Below are 14,452 nucleotides of genomic sequence, written 5' to 3'. Positions count from 1 at the left end.
CGGGCCCTGGGTCCTACCTTGTGGCATCGGGCTGCGATCCAGCGGAGGGGAGGGCCGGGGTTCGTTTTTAGAGAAATGCAGTCAATTAAGAGTTCTTCATTAAGGGAAGGGAGAGTGTAGAGGGCGGGGTTTTGGCTTTCTCAGGAAATGGGTCATTTGGCAAACTTTCCTATCCTGAATTTTCGATTTTTGTCATGGAAAATGGAAATTTTTTTTTGCCATAAAGAGAAAGAATAAAGAATTCCGCCATTTTGGCGCTTTAAAAAGTAACCGTTCTGTGGATCTGATCAATGACCGCCCCGCCGGCTGCTGTATGTACAGTTCTAGTCCCCGGAGGCGGGTGGCGGGTCCAGATTCACCAACCCTGCGCTCGCGCTCGGGGCATCTTCCACCTCCTCCAGCGTCCCGGCCGCAGCTGCGGCCGGAGGCGGGGCTGAAGTCTCAAGTTTGTGGCACTCAGTCACGCTGGGGCTCTGTGTGTTCGCTTAGGGGTATCTGTCTAGGGTGCTAACTCTCCACCTCTAGCACCTAGAGCGAGGACATTTATGGGGCGTCTGTTGTATACCAGGTCATGGAGAGCAAGGGATGGGGGAAAGAAATTTTGGCAGACAGAGCAAGAGAAAATGCACATGGACACATTCATTCAGTAAATTTTTTTTTTTTTTTGAGTTGGAGTCTCACTCTGTCGCCCAGAGTGGAGTGCAGTGGCCGCTCCCGGCCACCGCAGCCTCGACCTGCTGGCCTCCGGTGATCCTTCCGTCTCAGCCTTGCGAGTAGCCGGAATTACAGGCATGCGCTACCACGCCCTGCTGATTTTTTGATTTATTATAGAGATGAGGTCTCACTACCCAGGCGGGTCTCGAACCCGCGGGTTCAGGCAATCCACTCACCTCAGCCTCCCAAAGGCACGGGATTACAGGCTGAGCCACCGAGCTCGGCTCATTCAGTAAATTTTTATTGAGCATCTGCTATATGTACCGCTCTGGGCAGGGGCTATAATGGTTGTTTTAGGTTGGCTTCTCTGGAAACAGACTCGGATTAGGGAATTTGAGTGTAAGCTCTATCGGGGTGGCCTTGGACATATCACCAGTAGGGAAGTGAAGACGTGAGTTAGAGGAAGAAGTTGAACTGCTAACAGTCTCAACAGAGGCCTCAGCCTTACCCAAGGGGAGCTCTGTAACTGACATGGCCCTGTAGAGGTATCCCAAATTAAAACAAGGAGGGTGGGACCTTTCTACCCCAAATCAATTCAACATTGGATGGCTACTTCCAGGAGAGAACTTGGGCGACACAACTTCCTCAACTGAGAGCAATTCCAAGGGAAACAGACAGTGGAGGGCTGAAAATTTTCTTCAGCGCCCTCTCACCTGAGTCGGGGTCTTACTCTGTTGCCCAGGCTGGAGTGCAGTGGCACACTGATAGCTCACCGCAGCCTCCGCCTCCTGGCCTCAGGCAATCCTTCCACCTCAGCCTCCCCAGTAGCTGGGACTACAGAGGCAAACCACCATGCCTGGCTAATTTCTTATTTTTTGTAGAGACAAGGTCTGGCTGATCTCGAACTCTTGGACTCAAGCAATCCTCCTGCCTTGGCCTCCCAAAGTGCTGGGATTACAGGCATGTAATCTTTTTCTACACACTCATAGCCCTCAAACTCCTGGGCTTAAGCAGTGCTCCTGCCTCAGCATCCCCAGTAGCTGAGACTGCTGGGGTGCCACCACATCTGACTAATGTTTAAAATTTTTAACTTTGTAGAGATGGAGTCTGGCTATGTTGCCCAGTTGGGTCTCCAACTTCTGACCAGAAGTGATTCTCCCCACTTGGCGTTCAAAGTGCGAAGATTACAGGGATAAGACACTCCCTCACCTCAGTTCTTTGGTTTAAAATGCCATCTATACATGCCACCTCTTTTATGTATAATTTATATCTCCAGCCCCAAACTTATCTATTTTCTCTAGAATATAAGCTTCATGAGAGCACTTTGTTGTATTTGTGACTGTATCCCCAGAGCACAGAATGATGCTGACACCTGACTGGCCCACTAATGTATGCTGAAAGAAAGGCAGCCACCCTGAACAGAAAGTCCTCTAATCCACCCTTCCTTGATAGACCTGAAACATGTGATAGGTTTTGACAGGGTGGAATTCTTTCAGAAGTCATCTTATTCATGCTTAAATGACTGCCATTTTTTTAAAATAAAAAGATTGACTCTATTTAAAAGTATTTAAAATGATACAAGTGGCCAGGCTTGGTGGCTCAGCCTGTAATCCCAGCACTTTGAGAGGCTGAGGCGAGTGGATTGCCTGAGCCCGCAGGTTCAAGACCCACCCAGGCAACTTGGTGAGACCTTGTCTCTACAATAAATCAAAAATTAGTCAGGCGTGGTAGGGGGTGCCTGTAGTTCCGGCTACTTGGAAAGCTGAGGCAGAAGGTTCACCAGGGCCCAGCAGGTTGAGGCTGCGGTGACTGGAAGCATGCCACTGCACTCCAGTCTGGGTGACAGAGAGACTCCAACTCAAAAAATAAAATAAAATAAGATGATACAAGTACTTCAGCTGTGCAAAACAAAATAATTAGAATTGAAATTCATGAAAGTATGTTTATAATTTTAAAAAATGATAAACTACATCTTGGTTGGTTTAAAAGTTGCCTTAATTAATCAAGTTATGTATCTAGCCTTTGCTTACCAGATTATACTTCTGGTCTATACCTCTATTATTATACATGTCTATAATATATATAGACTCTGTATTTTAGGGAGGAAAAGCTGGAAGATAAGTGAATACACAAGAACAGCAGAAGGGAGGAGGGTGAGAGAGACAGCAACCATTGCAAACTGATTTTGCAAGCAGGCTGCTTACATGTTACTGGCCAGAAGCTACCAAGCTCCCTGGAATTTCTGTTAAAAGGGAGTAAATTGGTGTTTGTTGAGAGTTTGCTGGTATTAAGACTTCACGTAATTTTTCTGTTTCTGATTTCCACCAAAGCTCTTTGTGGCAGATACCAGAACCAACTTCATTTTACATATGAGCAAACTAAGACTTAGGAGGACAAGCTTAGTGGGGTGGGGGAGGAGCTGGAATTCAAACTCAAGTCTGTCTTAAATCTAGGCCCATGTTCCTTTCTTTAACCTATGGGCCAGAGGCCATTGTCAAGTACTGCTAACACCTTAAAGTAACCAGTATCAACCACTCACATAAATGACCTTTTTATTAACAAGTTTAAGTCACTCAAATCCAACACAAAGCCGGGCTCAGTGGCTCAGCCTATAATCCCGTGCTTTGAGAGGCTGAGGTGAGTGGATTGCCTGAGCCCGTGGCTTCAAGACCCGCCTGGGCAACTTAGCGAGCCCTCATCTCTACAATAAATCAAAAAATTAGCCGGGTGTGGTAGCGCACGCCTGTAGTTCCGGCTACTTAGAAGGCTGAGGGGGAAGGATGGCCAGAGTCCAACAGGTCGAGGCTGCGGTGGCCGGGAGCGGCCACTACACCCCAGTCTGGGTGACAGAGTGAGACTCCAACTCAAAAAAAAAAAAATCCAACACAAATAATTACTGAGCACTTTCTGTGTGTCAGGCACTATTCTGAGAACTGGAGATATAACAGTGAACAAGACAATCTTTGCATTTATGTGAGGGTGACTTATCAGGCACAGATATAAATGAAGATCACTGTCAATTACAATGAAGGATGGGAAAGAAACAGTAACTAGACAGACTGGTGGGATGGAGTGAGGGGTGTGCTACTTTAAATTGCCTGCCTCTGGAAAGACCTCTTCTCTTCTGAGGAGGTGATCACTGAGCTGAGGCCAGGAGGATGGGAAGGAGCCAGCCAGAGAGCTTGGGGCAAAGCATTCCAGGTGGAGGGAACAGCAAGGGCAAAGGCTCTGAGGTGGGTGTTGCCTCTTTGCCTCTGCCTCCCAAAGTGCTGGCATTACCGGAATGAGCCATTGTGCCCAGCTGTGTTTATTTTTTACTAGAGATGGGATCTTGCTATTTTGCCCAGACTGGGCTTGAATTTCTGAATTCAAGCGATCCACTGGCCTCAGCCTCTTGAGTTACCTGGGTCTACAGGTGCATGCTGCTGCACCCAGCTACTGGTCGCTATTTAAATTTACTTTAAATAAACTGGGCGCAGTGGCTCATGCCTGTAATCCTAGCACTTTGGGAGGCCAAGGCAAGAGGATTGCTTGAGCCCAGGAGTTTGATCCAGCCTGGGCAATAGGGTGAGACCTCATCTTGATAGTAAATTTTAAAAAGTTAACCAGTCCTGGTGGCACATACTGTAATCCCAGCTACTTGGAAGGCTGAGGCAGGAGATTCACTTGAGCCCAGCAGGTTGAGTCTTCGGTAGCCGTGATCATGCCACTGCACTCTAACGTGGGTGACAGAGTGAGACTCCAACTCAAAAAAATAAAAAAATTAACTTACTTAAAATTAAATAATATAAAAAACGTCAATTTCTCAGTCACAACAGCTACATTTTGAGTCCTCAGTAGCCACATGTGGCTAGTGACTGCTTTGTTGAATTGCTTAAATATAAGACATTTCTATCATCACAGAAAATTTTACTGGACAGTGCTGGTAAGCCATCTAGGACAGTGGACAACACTTTTTTTTTTTAAGTTGGAGTCTCAATCCGTTGCCCAGGCTGGAGTGCAATGGCATACTCACAGTCACCTCAGCGTTGACCAACTGGGCTCCAGCGATCCTTCCACCTCAGCCTTCCAAGTAGCAGGAACTACAGGCGTCCACTACCACACCCAGCTAATTTTTTATTTATTGTAGAGATGAGGTCTTGCCAAGTTTTCCGGGCTGATCTCAAACCCGCAGGCTCAGGTAATCCACTTGCCCTGACCTCTCAAAATGCTGGGATTACAGACTAAGTCACCGAGTCAGGTCAGGCAACACATTTTAGAGTTGAGTAAATCCTAAGTATATTCATTATGTCATTAGGTATATTCATTATATCATTAGGTTTTATATATATATATAAGATATATATATATCTTCACCTGTTGAACCAACTCTTTATTAAATGCTTCTACTGCTTTTGCTCTATTAAAACAAAATAATGTACTGGCTTGGTTTTCATGTACTATTTGCTCCACAGATGCATACTTGTTCAACAGATGTGTGAGTGCCCACCCTGTGCTTGGGGTTGAAGGAAATGGTAGACAGGGGCATGAAAAGAAAGATCAGAAAAGATCCCTTATAGATCAAGTAGGAATTGGAAAAAAAAAAAAAAATCCCACCTCCCAGGAAGATAAACCCTGTATAGGTGAAGGAAAACCAGGTACTTGAGGTCTTTGAATTCCCAGAGGGAGAAGGGATTCTTTTTTTACATTTATTTATTTATTTATTTATTTTTGAGTTGGTGTCTCACTCTGTCACCCAGGCTGGAGGGCAGTGGCATGCTCCTGGCCACCACAGCCTCAACCTGCTGGGCTCAGGTGATCCTTCCACTTTAGCCTTCCAAACAGCTGGAACTACAGGCATGCACCACCATGCCAAGCTGATTTTTTTTAAAAATTTTGTACTGTTGCGGGCTTGCCAAGTTGCCTAGGCTGGTCTCGAACCTGCAGCCTCAGGAATCCTCTCACCTCAGCCTCCCAAAGTGCTGGGATTATGGGTATGAGCCACTGTGCCTGGCCAAGAAGGGAGTGATTCTAATGGGGATGTGAGTGGGGTGAGTTTGGACGAGATAGTTGGCCAGACATAAACTTGACTGAGTCAATTCTGTATGTCACAGTTTACAAAGTACCCTGCACACATGTCATTGTGTCCATCCTTACATAGACTGGGGAGATGCAGGGCTGGCCAGAGCCCTCACAATGACCTGAGTGGAGCCAGGAGCCAGACCTAATGCTGATCTCCTTGGACACCCTACTCCCTTCAGGGCTGAAGCCTTTCTTTGCAGGTTGCTGGCTTCAGGGTGACCAGTTCCTCAAAGAAGCCCCCTCCCTTCCCATCTCCATTGCTTTTGTAGCAAAGATCACCACCTGATCGCCATTGCTTGTAGGCCTACCAGGATGGAGGGGCATGCTGAAATGGAGATGCTGAGGACACTGAAGGGGGCCTCCACAGGGGAGGTCAGTGTGCACCTGGTGGCCAGAGACAGCCCAGGTTCCGGTCCTCACCTGCCTGCTACTGCCTTTATCATTCCAGGTGGGTCAAGCCAGGGGTCTGGGGAGGAGGAGCATCGCTATTTCTGCTCGAGCACATGTGGATTCTGGAGAGGCGATGACAGTTTCTGCTTTTCTATACCTGTCTTCCTTCACCTGCCTACATGCACATGGCAGAATTGAGGCAGGGCCACTGGGCTCACCTGTGCCTATCTGTATCTGTTCACAGCCAGCTCAGCCAGCCTCGGCCTGTCCAGCAGTGCCCTGGATGTGTCCTGCTTTCCCCGGGAGCCAATCCACGTGGGCGCTCCGGAGCAGGTGGTTGGCAGCGAACCAGTTACCGCCACGGTTCTGCCGCAGCTCAGCGCTGGGCCATCGGCCAGCTCCAGCGCCAGCACAGTACGGCTTCTGGAGTGGACAGAGGCCGAGGCCCCGCCCCCTGGGAGTGGCCTGCGGGTCAGTGTCTGTGGGGATTGGCTAAGCTCGCTAAACCTCAGCTGTGGGGCGGGGCCTGCGGGTCCCTAGGCCGGACCAAAGGCGGAAGAGGGGGGCAGCTGGCTGAGATGATGGATCCTGGGGGCGGGGCTTCGAGTGAGGTGCTCTAGGGGCGCGGCTTGGGTCGAAGCATCCCCTAGGCCCTAGGGACTATGGGCCGTGGCTTGGAGTGAGGCACCCTGGGACTGGAGCTGCTGGTGCCTGTGGGCGTGGCTTCGAGTGAGGCAATCTGGGACTGGACCGCTGGCGCCTGGGGGCATGGTCTGGGGGCTCTGGGGTTGTGGCCTGGAGTGAGGCACCCAGGGGCGGAGTCGTAAGGCCTGCTGGGGGCGGGAGCTGGCATGAGGCGGCGACGGGGCGACGGCGCCGTCTCCGAGGTGGGTCAAGGGACCGTGAGTGAGTCGCGATCCTCAGACCCTCCCGCGCTCCAGTTCCGGATAAGCGAGTACACGCCGCTGAACATGGCGGGAATGGAGCAGCCCGCGAGCCCGGAGCTGCGGCGCGAAGGCGTGTCAGAATACGAAGATGGCGGGGCCCCGTCGGGAGATGGCGATGTGGGCACCCAGCAGCCCGGTAGGAGCCCCGCTCCCTGGGCCCTGAGCTGGGGCCCTGCATGGGTGGGGCGAGGCCTGAGCTCCCCGAGGAGCCTCAGTTGAGGCGTGGATGGGGTGGTTTCTGCAGGTATGCCCAGGGGTGGGTCCTGAGGTGGAGAAGGCTGGGGGAGGCTGGCCAGTACAGAGGTGGACTAAGGTGGAAACAGGGCCTGAGGGGTGTGGGCGGAGCCTGAGTGTGGCTGTGATGGAGTGGGAGGCCTGAGGCCCATTTGGCCCCTGCAGAGGACCTCCCCCAGAATCCTCCAGAAGATCCCTCTCAGGATCCCCCAGAGGATGATGCCACCTGTCAGTGCCAGGCGTGCGGGCCTCAGCAAGCCGCTGGTCCAGATCTTGGTTCCTCTAATGATGGCTGCCCTCAGCTGTTCCAGGAGCGGTAAGGGGAGGAGGTCGTAGCCCTACTTGCTCTGCCTTCAGTCCCCAAACCCCCATTCCTGTTCAGGGCTTAGCAGAGGGGCTGGGTGATGCAGATTGGGTGGTTCTTTCCCTAAGGCTGCCCCTTCCTCAGGTCAGTCATAGTGGAGAATTCCTCAGGCTGCGCCAGCACTTCTGAGCTTAAACCCATGAAGAAGAGGAAGCGCAGAGAGTACCAAAGCCCATCAGAGGAGGAGTCGGAGCCAGAGGCCATGGTAGGAAGAGGGAAGTGGGGAGGGAAGGGGGAAGCCAGGGCCTGTGCCTCAATTCTCACTGTCCCCTATATTTATCCAGGCCGTGGGGCTGGGCCAGAGAAGACCCTTATGACAACTCACTCATATTTTGGGGTCCCATCCTAAGTCAGGTCCAGTGCCTGGTTGGAGGGAAGTGAATTAATAACTCTCCTGTTTTTCCAGAGCTCCCATCTCAGTCTAGTGTCAGGGTTAAGACACAGTCATGTGAACCCAAAGTATATGTGCAAGCAGGTAGAAAACTCTATTCTGGAGGCCCAAAGCTAGATCAGAAGCCAGGGAGCACAGGGCTGTACCTGCAGAAGCTAGAAGAATCAGAGAACAAATATTCTACTCAACATGTAAAATCAGCCAGAGCAGGTTTTTGAGTGCTTGGTTTCTGCCTGGTTGGAGGAGAGTTGAAGTGAGGCTGTGTAAGTAGGGTGTGTGTGTACTCATGTGAGTCTGTGCCTAAGTGGTACAGAACTGTCTGCTGGAGCTGTATTCCTGCTAGTGGCCTAGAAGAAATCCTACCTGTTTGGGGCAGGACACTACATGGTCAGAGAGCTAGGTAGGGGCCGGCATCAGAGGCTGGGGCTTTACACCAACCCAACAGGAAACTGGAATCAGGCTTGCCTTCTGCAGGAGAAGCAAGAAGAAGGAAAGGATCCAGAGGAACCGCCCACTGCTAGCACCCCTGAGAGTGAGGAGTGGAGCAGCAGCCAGCCTGGTATGGTGGCCTGTGTGTGTATATATTTGTGTGAGGTGTGTATATACCTTTGGAGGTGTGAGGCTGGGAGTATGGGTTATGATTGTGATTGTATGTTGTACATATATAGATGAGCATGGGTTAAAGTGTGTGGAAAAGACAGTGGGAGACTGTTTCTAGTTTGTGCATTAGTATATTTGTGTTCTTGGGGGTTATATCATATGTTTGTTTATCTTCTATTATCCAGTCATGAGTAGGCCCCATTGCCAGGGAGGTCTTGGCTCAGTATCTAAAGACTTAAGCAGCTTGCAAGCCCACATTGGTCATTAGTCTGACTTTCCTATTTGGGACCCCATTTTTACTCTTTGATTCTAAGAAAAATAGAGCAGAGTTCATGTATAGTCAGCTCCAGTTCTCAGACCTTCTCTATTACCATCTCCATATTCCCATGTGACAACTGTCAACTGTAGCTAAGTAGCATTTATCACACTATAGTCTCCTAAATACTGTGTAGCAATTTGTTTAATTTCTCTCTTCCTCTTTTATTACTTAGACTCCACCAACATGGGCGTAAATCTGTTTTTCTTTTTCTTTCTTTCTTTCTTTCTCTCTTTCTTTCTTTCTTTCTTTCTTTCTTTCTTTCTTTCTTTCTCTCTCTCTCTCTTTCTCTCTCTCTCTCTGTCTCTCTCTCTTTCTTTCTGTCTCTCCCCTTCTCCCCTTCCTTCCTTCCTTCCTTCTTTCTTCTTTCTATCTTGCTTTTTGCTCAGGCTGGAGTGTAATGGCTATTCAGAGGTACAGTCATAGCTTACTGCAGCCTTGAACTCCTGGGGCTTAAACATTCCTCCTGCCTCAGTCCCCTGAGTAGGTGGGACTATAGGCATGTGCCACCATGCTTCGGTCCTGAATCTGTCTTACTACTCTATCCCAGGTACTTAGCTTAAAGTCTGGTGTGGAATAGGGTCTCAATTTTTGTTCGGTAGGTAAATGTATAGTTGCCTGAGTCACAGTCTTTACCATTCCAGAGAGAACCAGAAGGGTGAATTCATTTCTTTTTTTTTTTTTTTGAGTTGGAGTCTCACTCTGTTGCCCAGATTGGAGTGCAGTGGCCGTTCCCGGCCACCACAGCCTCGACCTGCTGGGCTCCGGCGATCCTTCCGCCTCAGCCTTCTGAGTCACCAGAATTACAGGCATGCGCAACCATACCCGGTTGATTTTTTTGATTGATTGTAAAGATGAGGTCTCGCCAAGTTGCCCAGGTGAGTCTCAAACTCCCGGGCTCAGGCAATCCACTCACGTCAGTCTCCCAAAGCACAGGATTACAGACTGAGCCACCAAGCCTGGCTGTGAATTCATTTCTTAAGACATCGTCCTGCCTTGATGGACCCAATACCAGCTGGAAAAGTCCAATCTGTATCCTGGGTTCTGAACTTTATAGTGTCTCTTCCAACTTCTGCCCATTATAGTCAAACCGAAGTTTCACTGTTTTGTCTCATCCAAGGCAGTCACATGAGAAGGCAGAGGCTTAAATCTCTTTGGTTTATGGCCTCCTAAGACTTATGCAGAGTAAAGAAACAGTGTTTAACTACTCTTGACTCAGCTGCTCTATCTTATTTAAGGACATAAATTCATAAATTGACATTATTTTAGCTGGGTCTGGTTGATCAATACAGAGTTATCTTTTGATTCATACCAGTCACCATCTTAACTGTGAACATTATTAATGTGACATTAGTTTCTTGGTATTTTTCCCTCATTTCTTTTTTCCTTTTTCTTTTTTCAAGGAAAGAAACTCTGTATCAGTATATAGACATTTGCATTTATGACTATAATATTTTCTGCTTATTCTCTGTATCATCTGACAAAAGAATCTGGGGGTAGGAAAGAGGGTCAGGATTGCTTGAGTTTCTTGTATGTGGGAAAATCTATGTTTTTTGTTTTTTGAGTTGGAGGGAGTCTCACTTTGTCTCCCAGGCTGGAGTACAGAGGCACGATCACACTCACCATAGTCTTGACCTCCTGAGCTCAGGCTGTCCTACCATCTCAGCCTCTCAAGTAGCTGTGACTACAGGTACACACCACCTCACCCATCTAATTTTTTGTTTATTTATTTATTTAGAGTTGGAGTCTCACTCTGTTTCCCAGGCTGGAGTGCAGTAGCATGCTCATGGCCACTGTAGCCTTGACCTGCTGGGCTCAGGTGATTCTTCCGCCTCAACCTTCCAATTTTTTTTTTTTTTTTTGAGTTGGAGTCCCACTCTGTCGCCCAGACTGGAGTGCAGTGGCCGCTCCTGGTCACCACAGTGTTGCCTGCTGGGCTCTGGCAGTCCTTCCGCCTCAGCCTTCCAAGTAGCTGGAACTACAGGTGCGCTACCATGCCTGGCTAATTTTTGATTTATTGTAGAAATGAGATCTTGCCAAGTTGCCCAGGAGGGTCTCGAACCCGCGGGCTCAGTCAATCCACTCACCTCAGCCTCCCAAAGGCACGGGATTACAGGCTGAGCCAACGAGCCCGGCTCCAAATTTATTTTTAATTTTTAAATTTTCTTTTTTTTTTTTTTTTTTGAGTTGGAGTCTCACTCTGTCACCCAGGCTGAAGTGCAGTGGCATGCTCATAGCTGCCACACCCTTGACCTGCTGGGCTCAGGTGATCCTTCTGCCTCAGCCTTTACAGGCTGAGCCACTGAGCCTGGCTCTAATTTTTTTTTTTTACTTCTTGTAGAGATGAGGTTTCACCAAATTGCCTAAGTTGGTCTCGAACCTGTGGTCTTGGCCTCCCAAAGTGCTGGGATTATAGGCATGAGCTACCACACTTGGCCTTTTTATTTTTCATTTATTTATTTTTAAAAATTTTTTGAAAGCAGGATTTATTGAGAGGACAGAAAAGCTCCCACAGTGGGAGGGGACCTGAAGGGGTTGCCCTCTTTTTATTTTTTTTAGAGATGAGGTCTCGCTGTGTTGCCTAGGCTGGTCTTGAATTCCTAGGCTCATGGAGTCCTCCCAAAGTGCTGGGATTGTAGGGATGAGCCACCACACCCAGCCAGAATCTATGTTTTATCTACACTCTACTTGGCAGTTTGATGTCCAGCTATTTGATTCATGTCCTACAGACCTGACATATCTAGTGCTGATGGAGTGTTCTAGTAGTTTGAGTTAGAAATGTTTAACCCTGAATTGTACCCCACATTTTTAAAATAAAAAAACAAGTTAGAAATGTGTGGCTCATGTATACATGAACCTTCTCTCTCATAGATCTCCTTCACCTTTTCAAGACCATTTTGTGTAAATGATCATTTTCTGATACACCATTGTAAGTCTTTGCAATTTATTTAGTCATTAATAGCTATTCTGATTGCATTAACAATTATAGTAGTCCCCCCTTATCTACAGGGGATGTGTTCCAAGATCCCAACCCTGCCCCCACCAGTGGATGCCTGAAACTGTGGTTAGTACTGAACCCTTTATATACTTTGTTTTTCCCTATACATTCATACCTGTGATAAAGGTATGATAAAGAATGTGCTGGACAAAGGGATGATTCTTTCCTGGGTGGGACGGAACAGGATGGTGTGAGATTTTGTTATGCTGCTCAGAAGGGTATGAAATTAAAACCTATGAATTGTTTATTTCTGGAATTTTCCATTTAATATTTTCAGACTGTGGCTGATCACAGATAACTAAAACCATGGAAAGAGAAACCTTGGATAAGCAGGGATTACTGTACTGATCTTCTCATGCCATCTCTTATTCTGCCCACATCCAGATTAAGTATCCATAGTGATGCTTTTCAAGATCAACTTTTCAGATTCAGACCAATCCTACAAGAATCCTGTTCTATTTAGTTGTCTAAAATAACACTGCAGTTACATTAGACAAACATAAGTAGGTTATTTATCCTCTTACTATTCTTTATATAATCTGGATGTAAGTCTTTTATCAGATGTATATACAAACATTTTCTTCTGATCTGTCTTGATTTTTCTTTTCTAAATGGTGTCTTTTAAGGAGCAGAAATTTTTCATTTTGATGATGTCTGATTTATCATTTTTTAATGGTTATTGCTTTATACATACATTTTAATAATGTATAGGTTCCTAATGGCTTTATTATGATATAATCTACATACCAAACAATTCATCCATCGAAGTGTACAATTCAGTGGTTTTTTTAGTATATTCACAGCGATGTGTAATCATCACCACAATCAGTTTTAACACATTTTTATCACCCCCCAAAGGAAACTTCATGTCCATTAGCATCATCTCCCCAACCCACTGCAGCCCTAGGCAACCACCAATCTTCTATTGTATACTAGATTTGCCTATTTTGGACATTTCATATAAATGGAATCATATATGTGGCTCTTTGTGACTATGTTTTACTTAGCACAATTATTTAAAGGTTTACATGTTTAGCATGTATTACTTCATTCCTTTTTATTGCTGAATAATATCGTATGGGTACACCACACTTTGTTTCTGTTTCTCTGCTCATCAAGTGATGGATATATGTATTGTTTCTACTTTTGGGCTACTTTGAATAATTCTTTTTTTTTTTTTTGAGTTGGAGTCTTACTCTGTTGCCCAGTCTGGAGTGCAGTGGCATGCTCATGGCCACCCCAGCATCGACCTGCTGGGCTCTGGCAATCCTTCCACCTCAGCCTTCCACGTAGCCAGAACTACAGGCACGTGCTACCACACCCAGCTAATTTTTTAATTTATTGTAGAGATGCAGTCTCACCAAGTTGCCCAGGCTGGTCTCAAACCCGTGGGCTCAGGCAATCCACTTACCTCGGCCTCCCAAAGTGTTGGGATTATAGGCTGAGCCACTGAGCCCGGCCTGAATAATTCTTGTAGGAACCTTTGCATACAAGTTTTTGTGTTGACCTGTTTTCATTTATCTTGACTATATATAGGACTGGAATTGCTTGGTCATTTGGTGACTCTGTGCTTAACCTTTTAAGAAACTGCCGGCTGTTTTTCAAAGTGAATGCACCAGTGTACATTCACACTGGCAGTATATGAGGATTCAAGTTTATCCCCATCCTCACCTACACTTGTTATTATCTGTCTCTTTTATTACAAGTCATCCTAGTGGGTGTGAAGTGGTATCTCATCGTGGTTTTCCTTTTTCACTCTGTTGCCCTGGCTGGAGTGCAGTGATGCAATCATAGCTTACTATAGCCTCAGACTCCTAGGCTCAAGGGAACCTTTCACCTCAGTCTCTTGAGTAGCTGAAACTACAGGCATGTGCCGTCACTCCAGCTAATTTTTTTTATATTTCATTTTTTTGTAGACATAGGGTTTTGCTATGTTGCCCAAACTAATCTTAAATTACTGGGCTAAAATGATCCTCCTGCCTTAACTTCTGGAAGAGCCGAGACTAGGTGCAAGCCACCAGAACTCGGCTTTATTATGGTTTTGATTTGCATTTCTCTGATGGCTAATGGTGTTGACCATCTTTTCATGTGCTTATTTTATATATGTGTGTGTGTGTGTGTGTATATGTATATATGTATGTATATGTATATGTGTGTGTGTATATATATACATATATATATATATATATTTCTTTTTTTTTTTTGAGTTGGAGTCTCACTCTGTCACCCAGGCTGGAGTGCAGTGGCATACTCACAGCCACCGCAGCCTCTACCTGCCAGGTTTAGGTGATCCTTCTGCCTCAGTCTTCCAGGCACATGCCACCACACCCAGCTAATATTTATATATTTTATTTGGAGAAATGTCTATTCAGATCCTTGCCCATATTTAAAAAACAGATTTTCGCCAGGCTCAGTGGCTCAGCCTGTAATCCCGCGCCTTTGGGAGGCTGAGGTGAGTGAATTGCCTGAGCCCGCGAGTTCAAGACCCACCTGGGCA

At 46.9% G+C, this 14,452-nt stretch overlaps 1 protein-coding gene across 1 annotated transcript in view; it reads left to right on the top strand.

Annotated features, from left to right (window-relative positions):
* The first annotated feature begins 6,027 nt into the window (after positions 1 to 6,027).
* Positions 6,028 to 14,452, top strand: part of L3MBTL1 (L3MBTL1, histone methyl-lysine binding protein) — a 27,704-nt gene continuing 19,279 nt past the window's right edge. The window contains 6 exon segments of the mRNA XM_008060615.2: positions 6,028 to 6,163; positions 6,350 to 6,576; positions 7,047 to 7,188; positions 7,452 to 7,602; positions 7,735 to 7,855; positions 8,516 to 8,600. Coding sequence (XP_008058806.2) covers positions 6,028 to 6,163; positions 6,350 to 6,576; positions 7,047 to 7,188; positions 7,452 to 7,602; positions 7,735 to 7,855; positions 8,516 to 8,600 — 862 coding nt within the window.

The sequence above is a fragment of the Carlito syrichta genome, unplaced genomic scaffold (assembly GCF_000164805.1).
Source record: "Carlito syrichta isolate Samal-C Ts95f unplaced genomic scaffold, Tarsius_syrichta-2.0.1 Scaffold92616, whole genome shotgun sequence".
Lineage (NCBI taxonomy): Eukaryota > Metazoa > Chordata > Mammalia > Primates > Tarsiidae > Carlito > Carlito syrichta.
The sequence above is the reverse complement of the archived record's forward strand: the minus strand, read 5'-3'. Positions and strand labels throughout refer to the sequence as shown.